The sequence below is a fragment of the Monodelphis domestica genome, chromosome 6 (assembly GCF_027887165.1).
Source record: "Monodelphis domestica isolate mMonDom1 chromosome 6, mMonDom1.pri, whole genome shotgun sequence".
Classification (NCBI taxonomy): Eukaryota; Metazoa; Chordata; class Mammalia; order Didelphimorphia; family Didelphidae; genus Monodelphis; species Monodelphis domestica.
In genome coordinates, this window is record NC_077232.1 from 200,186,368 (window position 1) to 200,211,307 (window position 24,940).

At 34.4% G+C, this 24,940-nt stretch overlaps 1 protein-coding gene across 4 annotated transcripts in view; it reads right to left on the reverse strand.

The window, feature by feature from the left end:
* The window catches only part of FSTL5 (follistatin like 5), a 980,329-nt gene that overhangs the window by 804,883 nt on the left and 150,506 nt on the right, over positions 1-24,940 (reverse strand). For 2 of the 4 annotated variants that reach the window (XM_056802833.1, XM_056802835.1), the window contains exon 3: positions 24-57. In XM_056802833.1, the coding sequence (XP_056658811.1) occupies positions 24-57 (34 nt within the window). The remainder of the gene's footprint in view (positions 1-23; positions 58-24,940) is intronic. The other 2 variants (XM_056802834.1, XM_056802836.1) reach the window with 1 other exon arrangement.

The window sequence follows — 24,940 nt, forward strand, 5'->3', positions numbered from 1 at the left end:
AAAAAAAATCATTTAGTTCTTACCCTTGCTTCTTGAACTTTCTTGACTTTTTTCCTGCTGGAATAAAACAGAAATGTGTCAAAATCTGTAAATTGCTTTACTTTTTAATCATTAGAACTTTTTGCTTTAACATCTTTCAGAAGCCTTAGAACATAGACAATATTAAAGCCTTTAGTTTCCCCATCTGTAAATTGACAGGGTTGGGCTGAGATTTCTAAATACTTTTTCTACATATGAATCTATGACACTGTGATGCTATTATCTATTTTACAGGAAGACAATATTTTAATGAACCCACCCAGGAAGAAGGTAGGCATCAGAAGGTAATGTTAAGAACACTAGATTTGTAATCAGAAGACTTAGATTTGGATTTCTATCACTGACTACCTACGGAGAACACTCACATCTACTTTTTCAACATTATCAAAAAGAATTACACGTAGGATAGAGAAAAGATCAGAAGTTAGCAAGAGACATATTTTTCTTTTACAAACCAGGGTCTTAAATGAAATATGATTTCACAGGTTAACTGTGATGAATTAGTACAGATAAGTGATTTAATGGGTGTCCTTTAGGTCCTTAGGCAAATCTATTGAAAGGATGATCATAAAAATTACCTCAGAAAACTGCTTCCTTCTGTTCTGAATTAATAATAAATAATTTATAAGGAATACAGCTTAATGGGCAAACATTCTCAGGAATTCACTAAAAGACACAAAGGACTTTTTAACAATGGTTCAATTTAACTTTGCATTTGGCCCCATCTCACTCCTCTAAATGAGGAAAAAAATGAGGCTAAAGTTGACAATGATTCTATTCATTCATGCGTTTTTTCATTCAAACCTGTCTTTCAGTTTGACATACCTCCTTCTTAGTTGCCTGGCAACCAGAGAAGAATTAGCTTTCTTTTAAGTTTTTAAGTAGGGACCATTTACCCTATAACTCCTTATTTAAGGTTTAAGGACATTTTACTTTCTCTAAAAGTGTCAGGGTCTCAGACCAAAAATTAGAGACCCTGCAACGTATAGTGAAAAGTGTGTTTTATTTTGAGTTATAGGTCCTGCTGCATACCACCTGTGTGACTGCTTAGATTTCTGTTTCCTTAAATTTTTAAATGAAAGAGTAATTATGATCTTTTATCCTAAATACTTAAAAATATAGATAGTATTTACCAACTATATATGTATGTATATATGTATATATGTATATATACATATATATATATATATATATATAATGAAGCTAGAATTGAAAAACAGGTGGTGATTGGAACACCAATAAGTTAGCATCTTAGAGTGTATTAAAGGAGAACTCTGAGAGGCACAGGACGTAGGTTCAAATCCTGTTTCTGCAGTTTACTATGTGTGATTTGGATAAATCATTCTATCTCTCTGAGTCTCCACTTTCCTAATTTATAAGGTCAAAGGTTTGCATTAAATCAGCTCAGGTCGAATCTCAATCATAATGCCTGCTCCTAGAAATGAAAGTCCAATGGATATTTCCTGTGGAGTCTATGATTTTTTTTTTAAATGAGGGAAGAGCAAAGCCCTTTTTATGTTAGTAACAGGCAGTATGGTACCCTGTTCTGGAGTGAAAGGAGCTCCGTTCAAATACCTCCTCTGATGCCTATTCCCATTGTAGCCTTGGGGAAACCATATAATCTTTTTTGGCCCTGGTTTTATAAGCTGGAAAATGAGAGGATTATTCTAGATGGCCTCTGAGATTTCCTTCAGATCTATACTATTGATGAACCTTTGAAGGAAACATTGCAAGAATTTTCTCTTCCTTTTCTTAACTTTTCATTCCTCCTGGTTAGTGTCTTTATAACACTTTTACCAAGGCAGAAAACAATGAATATTCAAGTTGTTTTTTTTTTCAAATTAACTAGTTTGAAAAACATAAATTTCTCTTTTCTTTTTATTGTGATGGATGGATAGCAAGTTATAAAGTATAAGTAGACAAGTGTAACATTCACACATTGGTTCCATCCTATTTATCTAGACAGATTACATATTCTACATTTCAGTCAATCTAGACCATCTGATGTTTCCAGAGAATAACATCCTGACACCCATTTTCATTCCCTTTAGGCTTTCTCTCAGACATGAAATATTCTATTTCTCCTCTTTTGGAAACCTCCATTCACTTCAAGGTTCAGCTCAAGTCACATCTAGGTCTTCCTGATTGTAGCAATTGTTAAAATCCTCTCTTTACTCCCAAATCACTACCTATAAATGTTGTAAGAATTAGATTATGGACTCCCAGAGAGATTCTTTTTTGCACTTTTTTAAATATCCCAAGCACTTAGCACAGTGACTGACATACAGTTGACACTTAACAATTATTTAATGACTGACTGGCCATTCATTAATATCTTGTATCCATTTGCCTTTGAACATATGCCTTTTTTGTTGTTTTTGTTTTCTAATCAACTTTTATTTTTATTTTCCATATTGTACTTTGATACAATTTTCAACATTCTCTGATATTTTGCAATTCATTTTCTCTCTTTCCTTCCCTCTATCCCTTCTGCCTTCCCCAAGTAGGTGGGTGGGATGATATAGATTATACAGATGTAATTATACAATTCATATTTCCATGCTCATCATGGTTTGAAAAAAAGCACTTACCCTAGAGAAAGTTAATGTATCCTTACAAAAAATTGTTAAATCTCATTAAAGGGAAGGACTGTCTCACTTTTACATTTATAATTCCAGTGCCTAGAATTGCACCTAGACTACAGTAGAACCTTAACACAAGTTTTTCTTTTAATGAACAGATTCATTGATTATGGGACTAAAAAAAAACACATAGCCCTCAAAATTGGGTTCAATGTAACAACTGAACGGTTGCTATAATGGTTTATACTATTGCAAAACCTCTTCCCACTTCTCATCTATTAGCATCCTATGGATTTTTCAAGGTGAATCAGGAACAATACCTCCCTAGGAAATATTCCATGATCTCACCAGTGAGAAACAGTTTCTTTTTTTATTTCATGTGTCTCCCTCATAGACTTAAGTTATTTTATCATAGCAATTTTTATATATGTTCTCATTATATCCCTTATAGTTTGAAAGATTGATAAAGACAAGGACAATGTTATAACCTTATGGGCTTAGAGTGATCCTTGAGTTCTTGGTAATCACATAAATGTTAACTATGTTATCACTTATCACTGAATTTCAAGTGTATCTTCTACTATAGTAATGGATTAATATATATTAATATATATTAATTTAATCATGTCATAAGAGAGAGTGTGAAGGATATGGTAGTGTAATTTGGGGTGACCATTACCGTTGGTCCTAATCCTGAGATGATGAGAGAAGGCTAGTAAAAATATATTCTGTCTATGCCTTTAGGGACACTTGGCCTATGGTCTATGCACACTTAAGATTCATGTCAAAATCCAGAAGATCAGTGAATAAAGTTATCTTCCCACTAACATCTGATGATCTCATAAAATTTTCATACATGAGTAGAAAATACATGGTTTCAGGAGAACCTTCAAGCTACATTTTGCTTCAGTGAATTAAATGCTTTATAAAAAAATCAATAAGTTATAAAGACAGCTGAATTTTTTATTTTCTAAGCTCTCAAGCTCTTGTACAATTGCAAAGGTATGGTTTTCTATAGGAAAAAAAATTCTCACAAAAGTTGGTTTCTTCTCCTCTGATGTGCCCACTTAAGATACACTTGAAGACTAGAAGCCTTTCTCAATAAAGCTTTTATAAAAAGGAGAAAATAGGAATATTTATTAGTTTTTTAAAGTGATTTTGGTAGCTTTTTGTTATTTATAATTCTGTTACCTTTTGCATTCTTTTGGAATAATCCTCTTTACTTTAATATATCTCTAAAAACAAATTACCAAATTGGCTCTAAAATTTTATCACCTAGAGCATGTTGTCAAATTCAAATAGAAACAAGAAACTCTAAACATTACATAAAGATTCCTGGGTGTTGAATATTTATTTAATTTTTAAATGTAATATTATCTACATTTATATATGTATTTTACTGATGATGTTAAATATTTCCAAATTATATTTTTATCTGGTTCTAGCCACAATCTGCAATGTTGTGGTCAGTATATTAGATACATCTGACCTATAACATGGATTTCTTTTTTGTTCATACCCAGCTGATCTTCCCAACTTAATCTTTAATGCCACTGGTATTTCCTCATCTAGAATACAATTGCAGTGATTTCAGTGCTGTCACAAAGAAATATATAATATAATAAAAATGCAAGCAGATCTGTCCAATTTTGAATCTGTTGTCCTCTGAATTTTCCATAAATATTTCTTGGATAATCTTATTTAGCTAAACTTCAGGCCATTCATTCTATAATCTCATTTGCTTTTCAACTTTTGTTTTTATTTTGTTTCAGATGTTATAAGTTGTAACTGTGCAAAGTCTTCTATCATCCTCTCTGATGTTTTACATTGAGCAAATCAATTGTGTCTATTGGCTGCCATGTCCCACCCCTTAAAAAGTAGATTATTTGCTGGTCTAGAAAGCTTATTAGTTGTTTGTACTCACTGTTTTCTGTCAGTTCATTTTCTTCTATAATTGTGATAGAATGGATTTATTTTTATCTATTCCTAATTATTAAAGTTAATACTTTATTTAAAGTTGGCTTTGAAATTCCTAAAACTAATGAGCTATCTTCTTTCATTCTTAGCTTTTCTGTTAATCTTTATTTTAACCACTGACTTTACCAATAAAAGCGTAGCTAGTTATGAAAGTATATATGTATATATACTTATATATATATATATATATGAGTCATATATATATATATATGTACATACTATTGTCCTTTTAAGACATAAAAAGTTCAACCGCTAAAAAGAGGAGGAAAAATGTCATTTTTTCACAAAGGAAAAAATTCTGAAATAATAAAATTATACTCCTTTAATAAAGAACCTATCAAATACTATGACTGAAGGGGCAAAACAGAACTTTGGCATAATAAAATACTAAAGAAACATAATCAACAAATAAGTTGTAAGTAATTTGCTTGCCAAAAAGAGTGAAATATGGACTTTTACATAAATAAAAATATTTAAATCAGCTTGAAAAGGATAGCATTCACTTTTAGATGAACAAACAACTGCTGAAAAGAGCAGAATAAAAAAATATGGTTAAAATGCAAATGTGAAGCAACAAATTTCAAAGAGGAAATTCTAAGAAAGTTTAATGAGTTTAGAAGAACTGAGGCTGAAAAACATCATGGCCCCTTAGCTCATTTGCATGTAACTGGTTTTTAGGCTAAAGAGGTTAACACAAAGATAAAGTAAATATTCAGAGATAATAATATGATTAATAGGGAAAGTTGGTTTTATAACTAATAGAAAATGGAAATTTGTCAGGTTTTTATATCATAAGGGAAAGATGAATCATTGAGAATAGGAAGCTCTAATCACTACCCTTTTAGTAATGGAGCTCTTACCAAGTACTGAATAAAAGGGCAAGGGAAAGACTCAGCAGTGGGTCAAACAGATTGCTCTGGTGGGTTGTAGGGCCTGGGAGGGGGGAGGAAATCTTTAGTAGGAGAGCCAATTCAAGAAAGAAGCCATCAGCTGCTTCATCTGAATTTTTTGACTAAAGGTTGAAATAGCTGAATTTCCATGGCTCTAAGAATTTCCTGTTGTTCTCTGATGTTCTCTCCGGTGCAAAAAGAAAAAAAAAAACAGAAGACAGAAGTTTTGCAACTGATTTGCTGTTGGACCATTTAGAACCCAGAGGAGCAAAGAGTGATTTCTCAAGAAAAGGTTAGTTTGATGACCTTTGAAGATATTCTAAAGAGAACTTTTATCAAATACAATCATATAATACTCTCAACCATTTTTAAGAGTGATTATGAATTAAAAGCACTTGTCAATACCTCATAAGTCTGAGAAGAAAAAGTCATCTTTCTCTCAACTCCCAACTAGCAGAGTAATAATTTCTAGCAGGAAAGCAGTTATAAGAAGCAGCTTCTTGTGATACACAAGTTCCGGAATGTATCAAAGTCTCCAGTGCAGAATTATAAGTTACCCTTAGCACAATTTTCCTATTGATGTGATTTCCTGTCAGCTTAAGTCAGTGCTCACTCATCTCTAGATAGAAATAGACTAATTAGGACTTCCAGATAAACATGGCAGCAGTGTAGAGACAGGACTCGTCCCCTCCTCAACACCTACCTATATAGACTACCTCAAAAGTCCAGAAAAAATCAAATTCATATGTAGAAGGGACTCTACATTATGCCTCAGCATTTAAGGTATGTGGGATTTGGGCATTTCCACACTATAAGAGTGTGAAAATCTACCAAAACATGAACTGATCTACCCTCTCCCACCCCACCTACTGAGTCAGAGTGAGGGCCAGCCCATGCTAGAATCAATGAGTAAGTGAGGGGCACCTCTAGAGCAAGTGAGGGGCACCTCTAGGTCCTTGGCAGCTAAGACCACCAAAGACCTATCCCAGAGAGCAGCTAGACTTGAAACCCCAGGAGGCCAAAGAGCACAGACTGTGGACTCCCATTTGAAGATAGCACAGAGGAGGACAGCAAACAGCAGAAGCTACAGAGACTCAAGAGCTAGCCTCAGGAAAAATCCTTGCTCCTTAGCTCCATACACAGAGATCCTGCCCCTCTCATTCATATTTCTGATTGGAAAGGGAAGGAAAAACCACCATAGTGATGGCAAACAGTGCCAAGGAACAACAACTTCCCAATACCAAGAAAAACAAGAAGAAGAGGTTGATCCTGGATAATTTTTATGGAGGAAAAACCCAGGCTACAGAAGAAATAGAAGAGGAAATACAAATAAATGCACCAAAAACTTTCAAAAAATGGAAATTGTCCCCAAGCTCTTGAAGAATTTAAAGTGAAGCTTATAAAAAAGATGGAAGCCTTCTGGCAAGAAAAATAGGTAATAGTTCAAAAAGAAAATAACAGTTTAAATAACAAGAGCTCCCAATTGGAGAAACAGCTGAAGTCACAAAAAGCAGGATAGACTGAAACAAAATGGAAAAATCAAAAGATTATAGCAGAAAATCAGGCCTTAAAGACCAGAATTGGGCAATTGGAAACCAATGATCTTGCAAAACAGCAAGAATTAATGAAGCCAAGTCAAAAGACTGACAAAATAGAAGAAAACCACCCTACCCAAACTTATTTACTTATTTAGTGCACTACCTATTGAACTATCAAAAAACTTTTTTACTGAATTTGAAAAAAACAACAAAGTTCATTTGAAAGAACAAAAGATCAAGGATATCCAGGGAAATCATGAAAAAAATGTGAAGGAAGGTGGCCTTGCAGTCCCAATTCTCAAACTATACTATAAAGCAGTGGTCATCAAAACAATATGGTACTGGCTAAGAGACAGAAAGGAGGATTAGTGGAATAGACTTGGGGTAAGTGACTTCAGCAAGACAGTCTATGATAAGTCCAAAGATCCCAGCTTTTGGGACCAAAATTCACTATTTGATAAAAACTGCTGGGAAAATTGGAAGACAGTATGGGGGACATTAGATTTGGATCAACATCTCATTCCCTACACCAAGATAAACTCAGAATGGGGGAATGAACTGAACATAAAGAAGGAAACCATAAGCAAATTAGGTGAACATAGAATAGTATACATGTCATCTCTTTGGGAAAGGAAATATTTTTAAAACCAAGCAAGACATAAAAAATCAAAAATATAAAATAAATAAATTTTGATTGCATCAAATTAAAGTTTTTGTACAAACAAAACCAAAGCAAACAAAATTAGAAGGGAAGCAAACAATTGGGAAAAATCTTCATAACAAAAACCTCAGATAAAGGTCTAATTAATCAAATTTATAAAGAGCTAAATCAATTGTACAAAAAATCAAATCATTCTCTAATTGATAAATGGGAAAGGGGCATGAATAGGTGATTTTCAGTTAAAGAAATCAAAACTATTAATATGCACATGAAAAAGTGTTCTAAATCTCTTATAATCAGAGAAATGCAAATCAAAACAACTCTGAGGTATAGCCTCACACCTAGCAGATTGGCTAACATGACAGCAGTGGAAAGTAATGAATGCTGGAGGGGATGTGGCAAAGTTGGGACATTAATGCATTGCTGGTAGAGTTGTGAATTGATCTAACCATTCTGGAGGGCAATTTGGAACTATGCCCAAAGGTCGCTAAAAGACTGTCTGCCCTTTGATACAGCCATAGCACTGCTACTCCAAAGAGATAATAGGGAACAAAACATGTACAAGAATATTCATAGCTGTGCTCTTTGAGGTAGCAAAAATTGGAAAATGAGGGGGTGCCCTTCCATTGGGAAATGGCTGAACAAATTGTGGTATATGTTGGTGATGGAATACTATTGTGCTCAAAGAAATAATAAACTGGAGGAATTCCATGTGAACTAGAATGACCCCAGGAAGAGGAGCAGAACCAGGAAAACATTGTACACAGAGATTGATACACTGTGGTACAATGGAACGTAATGGACTTCTCCATTAGTGGCAATGCAGTGATCCTGAAAAACCCAGAGGGATTTAAAAGAAAGAACACTATCCACATTCAGAGGAAAAACTGTGGGAGTAGAAACACCAAAGAAAAACAACTGCTTTATCACATGGGTCAATGGGGATATGATTGGGGATGTAGACTCTAAATGAACATCCTAGTGCAAACACCAACAACATGGAAATAGGTTCCGATCAAGGACACATGTAAAACACAGTAGAATTGAGAGTAGGCTACAGGAAGGGTGAGGGTAGAGGAGGAATGGAAAGAATATGATTATTTTAACCAAGGAAAAATGTTATAAATTGACTAAAAATTTAAAAAAGGAATAGACTAATTATTCTTTTATTTGATTTTTATTGAATAATTGTATATTATAGTTATTATTGTTTTTACCTTACCTCAAAATCCCTCTGAAATTTTGGCACCAAAACAAATTTCCTCCTTTTTCAAATGCTGAAGACCAAGATGTCTCTCCCATCCTTTCTGCCAAATAGTCAAACCCAAAGCTACCTTTTTATACCCTTTTCTATTCACTTAATCTATTATGATTATATTGCATTTAGAGCCCAATTACTGATTTATAAAACATTATATATTGATAAAATATACATAGAGGAAGAGATAAATTTATAAAGACATGCATAAGGATATTAATAATCAGTTTTTTTTTAAATGCTCTGCTATGGGCCTTACATCTGACTTGCTGCACTGTACTATAAATTGCCGTTTTAGTAGAATGAAAATTCCTGAGAAGGGGAAGATGTTTCTTCAAAAAAAGGGTCACTACAGATAAGATATGACCTACATTTCAGTGCAGAACATAACCCCTTCAAGCCTATTACAAAGCAAGATATTTTAGTGATATTTCTGTGAAGATGATATTCACTCTCACATTTTAAAGTTTTTATTTAAAACATTTATTAAATCCATTTAAGTAATTTTCTACCCTATATATACAGAGTTTTATCAGAGGCTTCTAATCTGACAAGTAAAACTCAGAAAAATAGGTAGTTGTTCCAAATGACATTTCCAAAACGACTTCCTAACACACATGACTAAAGTAATGATGGGCAGCTATAAAAGAGTTCACAGAAATATAGCTTTCTTTTGCTATTTAATTGCCTAATATTACAGCATGCTAATTTAACATCTAGTATGTGAGGAATTGTTTTCATAGCTGCACTCAATAGCCTCATAGATACATGCATTATAATTATAATGTGATTCCTTTTACATACAAAAATAACATCAATAACCCATTATCTGCAAGGTTCATGTTTTCAGTTGCTTAGCTGGCAGCTGCCATAGATCAGCCTCTTAAGTAATGGCATAGTTTTCTAAGAATTGTGATTGGGACTTGGGGAAAACCATCTATAGGAATTGAACCAAGATTTTAAGGCTCACTGGCCAGTTGGGGGATGAAGACCATGACCCTTGATTTCATTAATACTATTTTCTTACTGACTAATCACTGAACATGATGATGATCAAAGTCATTTCATTATTATATCTGTGTTCTATATAATACTGAAATAATATCTGTTTTTTCTCTCTGTCTCCATCTTTACCTCTGGCTCTGGCTCTCCATGTCCTCCTCTTTCTGTATGTTTGTGTTTATGCAATCCACTCATGAATTGAAGAGATTTTAATACATACACTGGAAATACCTATCTGCTCATCTTTTTAGATAAATAGATTTTGATAAATATTGACATATATATGAACACTTACATATCTAGATTTTCACAACATTTACTAGTTTTTTGCACATTTATACACATATGTACATACAAGTTGTTCAATGGTGCGGTTTTTTGGACTTCCTCTATTGAAGGAGGGATGCCAAGTTGTTCAAAAGAAAGGTATTTTTTACTTATTTTATAAAGTTGAAGGATTTAGGAGTTGAAGGTGCCAGAGGATAGCAGAAGGGAAAGATTATTTATCAATCACTTCATTGGAATCATAGGAGACATCTTGATATGGTAGAAAGAGTATTTGCTTTAGATTTCAAACTCTAACTGAAACTGACTCCAAAGTGACCTTGCTTAAAATACTTATCTTCTAAGGATCTGTTTCTCCATCAGAAAAAAAAATAGGTAATTGGACTAGATTATCTCTGACTTTCCTTCTAAATTTTTTGCTCTGGCTTTATATAAAAGATTAGAGTTGTACAGGACCTTAGAGTTCATCTAGTTCATATCTATCATCTTTCAGATGAAGAAACTGAGTCCTAGAAAAGACTAGTGATTTCTTCAAGATGATGGAACTAGTTAGTGTCAAAGATAGTGCTATAAATAATCAGAAGTGAGTTATCTATGCTCTCTAAGAATCACATAAGGCTCTTTGGTGAAAGCTGCAATAATGATGACAATGAGGAAGGAGATGATAATGTTTAATGATGATATTAATGTGTTTGATGATGATGATGATGATGATGATGATGCATGATCAGGATTTTTATTTTGCAAAATGAATTTCTTTGAACATAATATAACATGATGTGGGAGAAATAAATATTCTTCCAATTCAGTCAATAATCTTAAATTTTAGGTGTATAATGGTAATAGTAATTATATTTATTATTTATATCTAACAGTTATTATTTAATACATATGTGTTGGATGGATAGATTTAATAAATCTACATATAATATCTAATACATCTAATATTTTTATATCTATTATTTAATCATATGAGAACTGATAAAATGAAGAAGATTTATTATGATTGAAACTAGTTAATATTTTTAATCTACCTTTAAAAATAGAATTTTTATTCTTACTGGGTAAATTACATATTTTCCTTAATAGACCACAAATTGAAAATTCTTTTATAAGTTCATCTCTTTTTGAATGAAAAAAAGGAAAATCATTTTGAGTACATATCAAAACTGAATAATGCAAAGATATTTCTGTTTTTTTTTTCTTATGCTATTATTTGGAAGATTTTACTACCCCTGTAATCAATAAGAATCTAACAAGGAACATGTTCCTCAATATTGTCACAAGTGGTTATGTCTACCATCAGTGAAGTAATGGCTATATTGCTGAAGATCACAAAGCCTTCCTAGTATGGCAGTAGTAGTGACTGAACCACTCAAACCTGAGTAGAGTCAAAGAACTTGAGTAAAACCAGACTCAAAATTATCATCTGGAAGAACACTTACTTTCAAGAAAAGCGCCATTAGGTAACCAATTGAGAAGCACTATTAAGACAATTTCAAATATAACCAGAAGATGACTTTATGTTGTGCCAGTTCATAATATTCAGTTCCAATGCTAGCTAAGCTTTAAACATGAATCTTTTTGTGTGTATGCCAAACAATTTGGCTAAAAGTTTATCCACAAGATTTGAAGATGCAGCAAATTGCTGGATTGTTTCCTCTGCACAGAGAAACAAAGATTCTCCTGGCACAAAAAGAAGAGGCATTAGACTTTTTTCATGCTTCCAAATCTACTCATTCCAGAGGTGAATGGCTGTTGCCCCAAACTAACAAAAATCCATAGCAACTGGCCTAAAATGAGTTATTGTATTACTCTGAAAGCTGTATAGAAAAAAATACCATCTTGGACACATTAGAGGCTATATGGAGGATATCTAGAATCCTGGAAAGTCTCTAACTATCCACTTCTACAAAGAAATTAATTGCTGATGATAAGTTGCAATTCATGGAGAGATAAACTGCACTTTCCTTTGTCCTGAAAAAACCATGAAGAATTTCTATGGCTTAATACAAAAATGGTCTCTACTTTCTATGAAGTGAATTGATGAATACAATGCTATGTGTCTTTCCTACCTTCCTTAAAAAAAAGAAGAGTGGAAAGTACTCATCATTCTTTCATTCTTGGCTTCCTCTCTTCCACTCTGAAAATAAATAGACTATAGATCATCACAGTGTTAGAGGAAATATTAGATAAAGAATTGCCAAGATCTGATTTCAAAATTCACCTCTGAGGAATTCTAGCTAAGTGACTCTGGTCAAGTCACTTAAATTCTTTGATTGAGACCACTCCCTAAAAAATAAGTTGATGATCAAAATCTCATTATCAAATGTTTTTACTGTTAAAGGGAGATTTCTAACTAGATATTCTCTATATTGGTAGAAAGAAAAATGTCGGTGAAAATAAACAAACAACCTAAATAGCCTTTATGTATTAGGAGCATGCTCCCTGGAAAGCCATCATGATCTAAGAGTTATCAGATACAGAACTAGGAAGACAGTGATAAAAATTATTACTAGTAGGGAAGTTGCAAGGTTTCTTCTCCATAAGAAGAAACAGCAACTATCTTGGGAAGTTTTCAAGGATAAAATATTAATCTTATATGAAATTAGCTTTTTCTTTTTACTATAGGAATGCATATTTGGAAGTATTATAACTCATCTTCTCTCTTTGGCATTCACAATATTTCTTCTCTCTTTTCATGTCTCACAACTCTCCATGCTTTACTTCCAACCCATATTCGTGTTCTTATCATGATGTTTCTAGTCTAATCTCAGATCCACCATGCTCCTCATAGTCTATCCTGTGCCATGCCCATGCCTCCCCATGAATTATCCTAATCTGAGAATAATAAACAAATTAACACTATCATTACTGAATGTTCAGTCATTTGTCCTATGGTTTCAAAGACCATTTATGAAGCCTTTGCTTATTTCCATAGCTCTTCTTGTTTCTAATGCCATATTTGTTTGGAACTCTGTTATTCTTTGTAGCATTTAACACTTTTTTTTGTCAGTGTACCATATTACCCATTAGACTAAATTTCATTTAGGGAGAATTCATGGTTTGTCCTCATTTCTTATTTTCAGCAGCATACAATGCAAAATTGTACACAGTAGTTGAATAATAACTTTTGTGAAACTGAATAGCTCATATAATAAAGGAAATTTATAAAATAACATTTTAAGCAAATGTTTGGATTCATGATTTAATTCATTTAAAAACAATCTTTTACCTTCTGTCTTGGAATTGATACTAAGAATTGGTTAAAAGACAGAGGGGAGGTAAGGGCTAAGTAATGGGGGTTAAGTGATTTGCCCAGGGTCATGGAATGCGACAGAGGCTGGCACTAAAGAAAAAGTGCCAGGCTGAAGAGTGTGTGACTTTCTCCTCAACAGGGGAGGGGACCCAGGAGATTGGAATCTTGAGGAGCAGAAAGTTCCCTCTGAAGAGCAGTTGGTCTCTCAGTCTGGAGAAGCTGAAGAGGGAAAGTGGATAAGATTTTCTCCTCAGGGTTATCCACTTTTTCCTGCTGATGACTGGAAATACTTCTCCCCAACACTTCCCAGTTGAAGGGACTTTCTGAAGAGAAGCCTGAGCAGACTTTACCTCAGCTCCTGTTGCCCAGGGGTGAGTCAACCTGACTTTCTCTCAGGGGGCTCAGGCTGGCAAAGCCTGAGTTCCCCCCAAACTCAAGGAGGGAGGGAAAATGTTTTAGTTAGAGAAAGGGACCCCATTTCCCCATTTCCTTTCCCATTCTTTCCCTGTCAGTTATTCCTTTGTATTACCTTGATTGAGTTTATTGACTATTAAAGTAGTTATCTTTTCCCCAGCTTTGAATCAACTGTGAGTGAATAGCTTCAAGGGGGAGAGACATCTTCTTTAGGAGAAACATTTAAGTCTCTAGTAGGGAGGGGGGACAAGAGGGACAAGAGCAAATTTTGGGAGAGCAGCCATAGCTAAGGAGTGAAGGGTGAAGGGGGAAAATCTTCAAATCCTCTCTCCTCTCTTTGTGCCAACTCTAAACATCAGCTGTCTCTCTCCTAGATCCTGTTTCCTTTACCAACCCCACAAACCATTCCTCCATTAAAGGAGCTTGGAAGGTTTTGAGGACCAGATTAGAACCCAAGACCTCCGGTCTTCAGGCCTGGCTCTCTATCCACTGAGCTACCTGGTTAACACAATTCAATTTATTTTAAAACATTTATCATATATCTATGATACTAAATCCTGGTGAAAGAGAGGCAAAGAAAATCATTCATATACTTAGATACTATAACCAAATTATATAGAAGGAACCATTGGAGTCTGAGTGCAGATTATAGCATGCTACCTTCCACCATATTTCCTTCAAGAGATTTCTATGTATGTGTGAGATATGTCTTTTATTATGATAAGAAATATGGAAATATTTATCACATGAATGTATGAATATAACCTATATCATATTATTCACAGGGGAGATAGGAATTCTGTGGAAAGGAAATTAAGATTGACAGTTGGTGGGGGAAGGGGCATCTGAGAGTGACAGTTGGGTCTTGTGACTAGCACTTCCTTCCTGTCGGGAGTGGCAGTTGAGTCTTGTGACTAGTAGCACTTCCTTCCTGCCAGGAGTGGCAGTTGGGTCTTGTGACTAGCACTTCCTTCCTGATGGTGTGGGACTTGCTTCCTGGTGTTGGAGGAGAGAGGAGCTTGTTCAACCCAGTCTGGTGTGGTGTGCCTCTTCTTAGTTCAGCCTGAAGATTCAGGCCCAATCTCTTCTGAAGGTCAGAACTGTTCTTGTTTGCTTTCTGTCAACTGCTAAGATTCTGAATTAGACAAAGCAGGACTGATATAGAATAGATGGGAGTAGGAGAAACCCTCTGCCAGCCTCTGGGGCCTGGTATCAACTCTGAAGCTGAGGAAAAAACTCCAATCCCAACTGTTTATTAAACTTCGTATTATTTGAATTCGCAGTCAGATAAATGTACTATCTTTTCTGGTCATAGAGGGAGCTGAACTTCAGTTCAGTCATTCAGGACAAACAGTCCTTATCAGACCCCTGCTGCTTCCTCTCATCAGGGAACATCTCTCTCCTTTGCTTCACTGAGCAATATTCCCTCTCTCCTCTCAACTCCTCCATACCCCCATACAGACCTCCCATTATCCCCCATTTTTGGAATCCTCCCCCTCTCTCCCAATGAATATTTCAATTCTGAATTCTTAAATGTAAAAAAATAATTGTCAAAAATTATTTCTACATGTAACTGAAACAAATTAAAAATGGGAAAAACAATTACACCATACAAAATAAACAAACAAAAAGGCAGCTGACTTGAAAGAAACCAGAATCTCACTGATAAGAATTCACTTTTAAATAGTGTTTTACAGGGTAGCTATGCAGTTCTGTGGATAGAGCGCCAGCCATGAAGAAAGGAAGACTAAATTTTCTGAGTTCAAATGCATCCTCAGACACTTATTAGCTGTGTGGCTCCAGGCAAGTCACTTAACCCTGTTTGCCTCAGTTTCCTCATCTGTAAAATGAACTGAAAAATGCCGTGATGAGCCAATCCAAATCTTTGCTGAGGAAATTCCCAGTGGCATCACAAAGAGGAGAACACAATTAAAACTACTAAACAACAAAAAATAGTGTTTTATGGTTTGCACAAGTCTACCCTTACTTAAAACAGTCTTTTGAAGTAAGTCACAAATGTTTTAATGTCCCCATTTTATAGAGGAAGAAAGTAAAACTTTAAGCATTTGATTGATAAGCAATAGGATTCAAACACAGATTTCCTAACTCCAAGTCCAGCACACTTTCCAGCACATGATATCAGATCAGCTCTCCCATTTTATCTTTTCATACAAGACACCTGTTCACCTCTTCCTGCTACAAATAAAATTACTTCTTAAACTCATCCAAAGTACTAATATAAAAATGAGTTAATCTAAGTGACGTTCTTTATTGGGGAAATTAATTAAAGATTAGGTGCAAATGGCCAACTTTGGGGACTTCAGTGCTATTCCCAGAAAAAATGTATTCTGAACTCCATTGGAAGCTGATAATCTTTCTCTGTGAAAATTCAAACTATAATTTGTTCCAGGTACCAAAGCCATTCTGTGCAGTGACTTGTTTCATTAGATGCTATCATATAAATTTCCTCTATAATATAATATAAGCCATATTGAAAAAAAAGAAAGAAAAAGAAAAAAGGGAACTCAGGAGAAACTAGAGTATTCATAGTAATAATTCACTTTTCATGAGCAATTATTATTAATTTTTTTCATAACAAATAAAATATTTACTTGGCAGGCATGAAAATAGCTTTGTAGAATTTATGTAGGATGTAAAGTTTGTAAGTCACTTTATATATGCTGTCTCATTTGATCCTTGTAACAACCCTGAAATTGGTGGCATTACCCCTATTTTATAGAATGAGAAATTGGGAGTCACAGAAGTTAAATAACTTCATCCTAATCAGAGAACTAGAAGATGTTTGAGGGAAGATGTGAACTTGTTTCTTCCTAAATTCAAGTCTAAAGCTCTATTCACTGTGCCACCCATGTGTTTCTTTGTAGAAGTAAAGCCGAAAACCAAAGTTTAAGATCATGGAGATGCATTGACATCTTTTATGGAAAGATTGGGTCAAAATGGTACTACAGCTAAGGTTTTGTGTATTGTGTTAATCTTCCAACAGGGTTTCCAACCAATCTATTACATTCACATTTAGCAGCTGAATTGTTTCCCATTGCACACCCTGTATTCAGACAATTCATTTTAATGAAATACTACAAAGCACAAAGATAAAAAGGACCTTTTCTTTTTGAAGTAGGCATTTACTCTTCAATCAGTACTGTTTTCAAAGCTCAGAAGATGAAAGAATAAAAAAAAATTCAATTGTTCACACTATTTATAGACAGGAAAGGCCATAGCTGGCTGCTGAATTATATTACTGCGTTCTCACATCATAAATTACAAACTGACAAAAACAACATCTTCCATTATAGTGCATATAGTGCCAAGCCTGAAGTAAGGAAGACCTGAGTTCAAATTTGATCTGGGGCATTTACTAGCTGTGTAAACCTGGGCAAGTTACTTCACCTCTGTTTGCTTTAGTTTCTTCAACTATAAAATGGGGATAATAATAGCATCTACATTGCAGGGCTCTTTTGAAGATTAAATGAGATAACATTTCTAAAGGTTTTAGCACAATACTTGGCACATGGTATATGTTATATAAATGTGTTTTCCTTCCTGCAACCCTCTACAATGTGTTGAAGTTTGCAAAGTTATATGTGTATGTGTGTATATATGAGAGAGAGAGAGAGACAAAGACAGAGACAGAGACAGAAATTTGGGACTTTCTTGGCAAAGTTATTAGAGTCAATTACCATTTTTTCCCCAGTGCACTTAAGAGATGAAAAAAACTGAGGCAAAGGAGTTTAAGTAACTATTTCAGGCCTGATACTCTACTCACTGAGACTCAAAGGCATCCAGTGGCTCGACTATAGTCAAAAGGCTAACATCAATACATATATTCAAACGTAGGTTTTTCTCAACTCTGTCTGCTAATTTCTTCACTATGCTATGACACTTCATGTTAAATGCTCTCCGTTTTCCAAATACAATCTGCATAATTCAATTGGGTAGCTACTGATATAAATATTTGACTATTAGCTGAATTGTATCAGAAGTGAATCTTCTGCAAAACTGATTGACTTCTTTTCAATAAATTGGAAAAGCCAAAATATTCCACTTATGATACAATTATAAACGTGTGTGTATTTGTATATAATTGTATAATTACTTCCATAATTATATAATTTATAATAAATAGCATAATTATATGACATAATAATTAGAGAAGGCATGATTTAAATATTTATACTGTACATATGACAAATATATAACATGTAATATTTTCACATACATCATAGTTGTCAACTCATGCCTTCTCTAGTGTAAAGTGGGAAGAAAGTAAGGGAGATGAATGAAAACTTTAATATAGCAAAGAAATACATAAATGTAAACTAAAAATAAGATATAATTCAAACAACAATTTGCTTGCTTTTGTACACATTATTCTTGGCAGTTGCTTTGGAGAAAATCAGAATATTTTGCTCATAAAGATGTTAGACTGATTTCTAACTCTGTAGGATGACTTCTACTCCCCTTATAACTTAGAGGTTGAAATAATATTGTAAGAAATATTGAGAGAGTGTGATGAAGCCCTCACTGCAATGTACTAATGCCCAACAGTCTTAAGGGTGTCATGAAAATATAAGCCAAATTCTAAACTGAAAGGGCTCCTAACAACTGGAACCTAAATTTAAGAAAACATTCCTACTTATTGACAAATCAGCTCTAATCAACAGAATGATTTTAAATCTTGTTTCTATTAAGAAACCACTGGAAAGCTTTCATCGGATTCGTGGGCATGGTGTAGAGGAATCCCTAGGGTTTTGGAAGCTCTGGCAGCAAAGGAAGGTTGCAGCAACAAACCATGTTTATTTCTACAGAAGCATCTTTTCTCTTATTCATATCCCTGGCATTTAGAATTGTGTCTGGCAGATAGTAGGCACTAAATACTTTTCTACTGACTATCAGTCTCTCAGTTCTGGGAGACACAGTAATAGTATCAGAGTAATACTCAGGACAGAGTCAGTCAGAGGCTGGCCATTTAGTAATTAATTCCTTGGCCATGAGAACCCACAAAACAAGGAGCTCCTATTTTTTGTATGGCTCCTTCTACTTATTCAGTGGCAGAGACAGTGACTGAAATGGGGACAGAAAGTGTTGTTATATTGTTTTTCGATCTCTATAAAATTAACTTACCTCTTGGCACTATAACTGTGGGATCCTTCCCTAATAACTAATTGAATGAACAGGCAAGTGGAAGAAGTGAGTGATCTCAGTGTAAAATGAGGCCAGAGGAGCACAAGAGGAAGTTACAGTAGACTAAAACACAACAATGTTGAAGACATATATGGAAGAAATACTGCAACATCTATTATAAGAAAGATATAAAAAAGAAATAGGCTATTCATTAAGCAAATATGGAAGGATAACTCAGGATGGATCTTGAATTCTACTGGTATCCACATGTGGCAGAGCTATAGGGCATCGTGCTCTGTTTCATGGACTTTATCAGAAGACTTTGGGGCTTATATGTCAAGAAATACTGTTCTCAGAAGCCTTTGGCATTTGTGTGTCTTGAAAATAATTTTCTAAGGACTTCAATTTATAAGAATGTCACAGGGCTGAAATTTTTATGGTGATGAGACAGAAGAAAAGCCAGATGGTAGCAATGGAGAGTGGCTTTCCTCATGCCTGCAGCCATAAGTGGAGAAACTTTCCAGTTTACCAGTAGCAGAAATTAGCATATGCTAATTAGAATTGGATAAATGAAGGCATATTTAATAATCCAAGGAAGGGGGGGATGGAAAGCTAACTAAGATAGGTTCAAGATCCCTAGAGTCTATGTTATGATCTATGAAAAGTCTAGTATCCAGTCAACATAGATTATCATGAATGATTCAGTCTGTGGGAAAGTTATTTTTTTATATATTGTTCTCTATGATAATATCCTTTATGCCACTTCTCCTACCTAGAAGAAAGTGCTAACAGATTGGATGGATTCTTTCTGGAGGATTTAAAGGAGAACATGAATGGGAGTCACACAGTATGAAAAGGTGTAAATAAGATGCCATGTACTCCTTTGGAGAAAATACCCCTATCTGTAAGATCACAAATTCACAAAAGGATCATACTTAGGAATGGTCATTCTAAAAACCTGTTCAAAAGCATTTAATGCTTTATCAATACTGCCTACTCAATTAAAACATAATCTCTTCAACATGGTATTCATCATCAATTCAGATTTTTAATTTTCTAATATTACTTCACATACTCTTTATGAATTTTACATTTCTGGTACATTGGTTAATAGTGTTCCCCAATCCTTTTCCCAACCTCTGGCATTTGTACATTCTATTTTATACCACCCATTCCATTCCCTCACTACCTGGTGTTTGCCTTTTTCTGATTTGAGGGCTGTCTAAAGTATCAAGTCTTCTGTATCTTCCTTATCTCCTCATCTAGAAGTGATTCTTCTGTATTTGATTTTCTTATTCATTCTTTTTATTTCTTCCACTCACTGATCAGCTTTCCCATTTGGATTATAATTATTTGTATTCATATCAATTTACTACCTTCCCCTGCAACAAGTCCTTAAGCTGTTCTAAGGCAGTAAAAAGGAGAGAAAAAGAGAGAGAGAGAGAGAAAGAGAGAGAGAGAGAGAGAGAGAGAGAGAGAAAGAGAGAGAGAGAGAGAGAGAGAGAGAGAGAGAAAGAGAGAGAGAGAGAGAGAGAGAGACCATCTCATCTTCCAGAGTTCCTTCTAATATATCTTGAGAACTTGACATAAAAGAATTTGTGCCCAAGTGCCCTTGGATATGATCACTGGTGGCATTATATTCAACAGTTTCCATTTATATGAGGTGTTACTGTTAGAAAAAATATTTTATAAACATGATCTGAGAGATAATATGGCATAATTGAATAAAATATTACTGGACTTGGAACTGGAAAAAGATTATTGACTGTCAATTACTATTTATTTGACCAAGAAGGTCATATAATCTCCACCGGTCTTAATCTTACTGTCTATAAAATAGAATTAATAATACTTTCTTTCACAAGATTAAAAAAATTCAGTATGCTAGGAAGTAGAGAAGAATCAGAGAATAAACAAAGATTCTTATATGTGCTGTGTTGTAGAGTATTTATTTCCAGGCCCTCTATAATATGAAATATTACCATAAGGATAAAGTTTTCTGCTAGTATTTTTGTGAGTGTTTTTAATAGATTGGTTAGGATCATATCAGTCATTTAGTTAGAGATGGAGATTGGTCTTGGTATATGTAGGATTTTTTAATAATAATCAAAAAGAGAGGGGAAAGAAGAAAGGTTTTTTCAGTCATGTGAGCAGAGCACCTATAGAACTTTACCAAAAGCACAAGCTCTGAAAAAAAAAGAGCCCCACAGCATGGCTCTCAGCCAAATATATATCCCAAGCTTACTTACATAAAATGAGGACATAACTTAAAAGGATGATGGGAATACAGCTCAAGTATGGCAAATTTTCCACCTGCACATTCCTTATCCCTGTGATCCTTTGGGAGACCAGTCTCCCCAATGGATCATTTTAAACATAATTAACTAAGATGCATACAATTTTACACAGTGAAAATACAACAACTTGAAGATAAAGGAACAAAAAGGAATCAATAACTAAATCAATTAGGGGAAGTCCCCTTTGGTACAACAAAGTATATATAAACAAGTGTATTCAACCCTCCAAAGTTCAGTTCTGCACCTTCAGGTTTGCTCAGGAACTCCTGGAGCAGTGTACAGTCTTCATGGGCTTCTCCATGGCATCTTCCACAAGGAATTCAGTCTCTGGATTCTGAGAGGCAGCAAATTTCTTACCCTTAAATTGATCTTTCTCAAAAGGAACTTAAAACTTTTCATTATAAAATAAAAACATGGGGTCAGCTGGGTGGCTCAGTGGATTGAGAGTCAGGCCTAGAGATGGGAGGTCCTAGGTTCAACTTGACCTCAGACACTTCCAAACTGTGTGACCCCGGACAAGTCACTTTACCCCAGTTGCCTAACTCTTACCACTCTTCTGCCTTAGGATCAATATACAGTATTGATTCTAAGATGGAAGGTAATGGTTAAAAAAGACTTACTTTTTAAAATCTAAAGTAAGTGAGAGAAAATTATAATATTGCAGATTAAACTTTAAAAATCACCATGTATATATTTTTCTTTTAAATAACCAGGCCTAGAGACAGGAGGTCCTAGGTTCAAATGAGACCTTGGACTTTTCCCATCTGGTTGACTCTGGGCAAGTCACTTGACCCCCCATTGCCTAGCCCTTACCACTCTTCTGCCTTGGAGCCAATACACAATATTGACTCCAAGATGGAAGATAACAGTTAAAAAAATAAAATGAAATAATAACACATTCCTCCCTGAGGAGGATATAAACACATCCTCCACACCAAGGAGGATAGAGGGATACACATAGGAATCACATAGGGATACATGCTCAAGTCATAAGGTATATGAATCAATTATCAAACATCAAAGAATCCAAAGAAATTTTAAAAAATAACCTCTGAGTGAAATACAGAATATCAAAAACATGAAAAATTTTAGGAAAAAGGAAAAACATTTTCACAAATAACTACAGGTTCTTGTAGCAATCTATGTCTCATAAGCCTGCAACAATGATCACTCACTAACCCAATTTAGCAATGTGGACAACAGTAAGCTATCACATCATGAAAGAAAATAGGTAAAAAGTTAGGTCTCAGAAACAAATGGGAAACAGCATTCCCTGGATTGACCCTTTTTTTCTTTCTTTCAAGGATAATGGAGCCAGAACAATCATCATTATATATTTGATAAAGAGTGTAGTAAAAGGAAGTCCTGCATTTAACACATGTTAAACAGCTATAACCTCGTCTCACACACGATCAAGTTCTTGTGATCTTTGTGCAGAATGTTATCAATCCTCATAGGATTTGTTTGGTTTTTTTACCTTTTGTCCTATTTGGCACTTTGTAGGTCAAATTCTGTGCTCCTTTGTGGTCCATTTTTCCTTGATTCAGACATATTCAATGAGCAAAAATCTCATGATATAAGTTAGTGGAAAGTTGAAAGTCCAAAAATTTCTGGGTACACATCTATATACTAGGCAAATGGACATATTATGTTATTCTATTGCAAAAAGTAAAGCAGTTAAAAAATCTTTTCAATATTGGTGTCATGTGCTTTAAATATAAAAAGTGAGAGAAAAACTCAAATATCGTATCACACATTCAATAAGAAAAGCAATAAAGAAAAAATATCAAAATTGTATACATTTCAGAATTACAGAGGTAAAATATAGAGGCTACTTGCTGAAAAATAAGATTCATTTCCTCTGTTTAACTTGACATGATTTCACAATGTGAGTGCAAATGAGGTAGATAAAGTAATGGAGGTATAGCAGCAATAATACATGTAAGGGGGAAAATTACAGAAGGCACAAAATGTTATAAAAGGCACATCAGTTCAATTGAGACCACTAATATAGTTGTTGCTTCTTTTTTTTTGAGGTAATATATGTATTTTTCTATAAGGGCAATTCATTCAAGTAGAAGGAGTAAATACAGTGCAACAAATAATAAAGCCCCAGCAATAGGGAAGTCTTACCATGATAAATAGTCAAATAAAATCAATACAGTCAATTATTTGTTGTCAACAGAAGGTACAGTCATTCACATGAGTTGCTGTATGACAAATACATGATATAAGTTCGTTTATATATAGCAAATCTTGTAACCTTGAAGGAGATAGGTTTCAATAAAATCCAAAACACAAACCTATGTACTGTTGATAAAAGTACTCTTTTGGTCTAAAATATTATTTGGAAGTCAAAAGACTTCATGGGAAATGCTCACCTAGGAATATCTTGGCACCTCCACTTGTATGAGACTGACATTCTATATGTCTATATATCTCTATCTATCTACCTATCTATCTATCTATCTATCTATCTATCTATCTATCTATCTAAGGGTTACATTTCTACATTACATTTCTACAAAAGCAGAGGTGGGGAATATGAATATTGCTACAGTACTTTACTTCAGTTACCAAATGGACCCTTAATCTTATTACACACAAATCAAAAGCAAGCAGTTAAAGGTAGTGGGGTTAAGAAAAACCCTTAAATTCAATGTAACAAGTAGAATGGTACAAATAAAGATAGTAAGAGGGTTGATAGGCACTGTATTCAAAACCTGCTTCTTCTTCTTTGCTACTATTTGGAGGGGAGACAAAACTGAAGAGGGTTAACATCAACAAAAACAATAGAGTCTAAGGGGTACCACCTTCTGTCCCAAGTGGAGAGGCAGTAGCACCCTGAGTATTTTTTGGAAGAGCTCCACTCAGGATATATACTGTTTGATGTGGGGTAAGTTGGTTTGAGCTATCTGTTTGCCCTATTTCTATCCTTAGGATTGTTATCAATTCTAAAGTTTTGTTTACTGAAATCATTTCTGTAATTATTATTTCTATATCTGTTATTCCATTGACCATTATTTCTGACTACTTAGAAGAAATTTCTATAATTCATCATTATGTGGCCCTTCTTTCCACAGAAGTGGCAGGTAAGGGATCGATAATTAAGTTCTTGGAGAGGGGCAAGTGGCATTGGTTGAGGATCATGCCATTTTTCTTATTTATCAATTCTTTTAGTTAAATATTTAAATTCTTTCTGGATGCTTTTTAGTAGATCATTAGTTTTTTTTTTTAATTGCCTTTGGAAACAAAAGCAGCAGTTTGCTTTGACTCATCAATGTCTATTTCAAACCACTTTGGGCAATTTGTTTTAAAATAATCTTGGAGTATTGAGAAACAATTGTTTACAAAACGTCTTTTTATATGTCTAATACCACTTTCTGTAGAAATATCAAGGTCTAGGTACCTATCTCCCAGTTCAATGAGCCTATCCATAAATTGGGAGGGTATTTCATCATCAGATTGTTTCAAGCATTCTAATTTAGTCCAACTATCAGGTTTTTCTGAACTCTCCCTCATTGCTTTTAAAATGGTACCCCTAGCATGTTGTAGTTGCATATGTTCATTGTGATCATTATAGTCCCAATAAGGAT